Below are 3151 nucleotides of genomic sequence, written 5' to 3'. Positions count from 1 at the left end.
AAAGAGGCTGGCTGTTCACAGAGCTCTGTGTCCAAGCACATTAATAGAGGGGCGAAGGGAAGGACAAGATGTGGTAGAAAAAAGTGTACAAGCAACAGGGATAATCGCACCCTGGAGAGGATTGTGAAAAAAAAAACATTCAAAAATGTGGGGGGATTCACAAAGAGTGGACTGCAGCTGGAGTCAGTGCTTCAAGAACCACCACGCACAGACGTATGTAAGACATGGGTTTCAGCTGTCGCATTCCTTGTGTCAAGCCACTCTTGAACAAGAGACAGCGTCAGAAGCGTCTTGACTGGACTGCTGCTGAGTGGTCCAAAGTTATGTTCTCTGATGAAAGTAAATTTTGCATTTCCTTTGGAAATCAAGGTCACAGAGTCTGGAGGAAGAGAGGAGAGGCACATAATCCACGTTGCTTGAGGTCCAGTGTAAAGTTTCCACAGTCATTGATGGTTTGGGCTGCCATGTCATCTGCTGGTGTTGGTCCATTGTGTTTTCTGAGGTCCAAGGTCAACGCAGCCGTCTACCAGGAAGTTTTAGAGCACTTCATGCTTCCTGCTGCTGACCAACTTTATGGAGATGCAGATTTCATTTTCCAACAGGACTTGGCACCTGCACACACTGCCAAAACTACCAGTACCTGGTTTAAGGACCATGGTATCCCTGTTCTTGATTGGCCAGCAAACTCGCCTGACCTTAACCCCATAGAAAACCTATGGGGTATTGTGAAGAGGAAGATGCAATACGCCAGACCCAACAATTCAGAAGAGCTGAAGGCCACTATCAGAGCAACATGGGCTCTCATAACACCTGAGCAGTGCCACAGACTGATCGATTCCATGCCACGCCGCATTGCTGCAGTAATCCAGGCCAAAGGAGCCCCAACTAAATATTGAGTGCTGTACATGCTCATACTTTTCATGTTCATACTTTTCAGTTGGCCAACATTTCTAAAGATAATTTATTTTGCATTGGTCTTAATTGATATTCTAATTTTCTGAGATACTGAATTTGTGACTTTCATTAGTTGTCAGTTCTAATCATCAAAATGAAAGGAAATAAACATTTGAAATATATCAGTCTGTGTGTAATGAATGAATCTAATATACAAGTTTCACTTTTTGAATGGTATTAACTGAAATAAATAAACTTTTTCATGATATTCTAATTTTATGACCAGCACCTGTAAATTCTGTATTTTATATAAGCTAAAGTTTAGGGTTTATGATTTTTTAATGTTTTTGAATTTTTTGAATGTCTTATGCTCACTGAATATGCATGAAAAAAGCTTCATTAAAAAGTTGTATTTAAAACTTAATTAATATTTCAAAATGTTTTCTGTTTTCCAGGAGCCATTGCTGAGGTCTTCAGTGTCCCATGATGCTGATTTGGATGAAAACCGTTATGCTACTTAATATTTTTGTGGAAACCATGATTTTTTTTTTCCAGGATTCTTTCCAGGACTTCTGAACAGAAAGTTAAAAAAATAGTGTTCATTTAAAATAGAGAACTTGAAACATTATACATGTATTTACTGTCATTTTTTCTCAATTAAATAAATCAAATCAAACCAATCAAAAAATCTTACATACTAAGTATTTCATATCAAGTATATCAAGGACAGTATTCTCTAACACACACACAAACCTTCTCCAGATCTTCCATGATCAGATCCTGTTCTTTTACATTTTCCTTGCCTGATGACTGGCTTCTTTCACCTAGACCCTTCCCACTGCCCACCGGCACCAGCTCTTGGATGAGCACCTGTCCTGGTCTCGGACCTCCAGCCTCCAGTGCAGACTCCTTGGTCTGGGGCAAGTTGGCAGGTAATACAGCATTCCCCTGCAGACAGTGAGAGTAGCTCCTCCTCTTGCCCGAATGGGCTGAGCAGAGCTGAAGCTTAAAGGCTGCCTTGAAACCTTTGCGAAAGTTCTCATTGAAAAACCCATAGACTATTGGATTGACGCTGCTGTTACAGAACGCCAGCCAGTGGGCCAGAGGATAAAAATATATGTTAATAATGCGATGCTGACGCTCACTCAGGCTTGCGTAGTCACTCAGCATCATGAGTGCCCACAACGGCAACCATGACAGGATGAAGAGTAGGGCCACCACTAGCAACATTTTAATGACCCGCTTCTTTTTTCGGGACACCAGCTGACGACTTTCATATCTGCTGTTTTTCCCAATGGTAGAACCGGAACCTGACGTCCCAACTTGGCTCACGGGGACAGGCATGGATGTATTGAAGAGCGTGATTCCAATCCGGGCGTACATGATGACAATTAGGGTCAGAGGTGCCAAATAAATGTTAGCAAAGAGTACTGTGGTGTAAATCTTGCGCATCTCCTGGTTTGGCCAGTTTTCACGGCACCAGTAGAAGGGTTGTGTGGTGTTGCCGTCACTTAGCAAGATGGAGACTCTGTGCTCTTTGGTGACCTGTAGCATGACACCAGACGGACACATGATGGAGATGGCCAGAACCCAGATGATGACGATGATGAGGGTGGAGGTGGAGATAGTGAGCTTCTGTTTGAAGGGATAGACAATGCAGCGGAATCTGAAACATTCATATAAATCAAGGAAAAGAGTGTGAGGAAAGACATTAAATGTGAAAGGAAAAGAGACGGGTGACAGAAAATGGAGCAGAGGAGATTGAGACAGAAACAGAAAATATGTGTTTCAAGAAATCGTTTTAAGGAAAAATGCACAATAATTATAAACGTGAAGATAATTCATTTATTAAATTTAAATTCTAAATGTAACCTACCATTCAGAGGTTTGGGGTCAAAAAAAGATAAGAATTTATTACCTATATAAATGTCATTTTTCTGCACAAATATTTCTGTACAAATCAATTTTTGATGATTTCTGAAGGATCAGGTGACACTGACTGAACACTAGACTAATTCAGCTTTGCCATCACAGGAATAAATGGCATCAAATAATTTTTTGATCAAATAATTGCAGCTTTGATGAGCACAAGAAGCTTCTTTTAAAAATATTTACAATATATCTTTTAAAAATCTTACAGACCCCAAAAAATGAGCGGTAGTGTACATAAAACACAAAAATATGTATATTTCAATAACACTATTAACTACAAATATATTGACTTTTTTTTAAGCCCACCTGTCAACAGCAATGGCCA

At 40.2% G+C, this 3151-nt stretch overlaps 1 protein-coding gene across 1 annotated transcript in view; it reads right to left on the bottom strand.

Annotated features, from left to right (window-relative positions):
- Positions 1-1614: 1614 nt before the first annotated feature.
- Positions 1615-3151, bottom strand: part of LOC306870782 (neuropeptide FF receptor 2-like) — a gene marked incomplete at both ends in the record, with an annotated part of 19234 nt that continues 17697 nt past the window's right edge. Inside the window, 2 exons of the mRNA XM_079418198.1 lie at positions 1615-2560; positions 3133-3151. The exon at positions 3133-3151 is cut by the window's right edge and continues 81 nt beyond it. Coding sequence (XP_079274324.1) covers positions 1615-2560; positions 3133-3151 — 965 coding nt within the window. The remainder of the gene's footprint in view (positions 2561-3132) is intronic.

The sequence above is a fragment of the Barbus barbus genome (genome assembly GCF_936440315.1).
Source record: "Barbus barbus genome assembly, chromosome: 6".
NCBI classification, from domain to species: Eukaryota; Metazoa; Chordata; class Actinopteri; order Cypriniformes; family Cyprinidae; genus Barbus; species Barbus barbus.
Note: the sequence above shows the minus strand (reverse complement) of the source record. Positions and strands in the feature narration are given on the sequence as shown.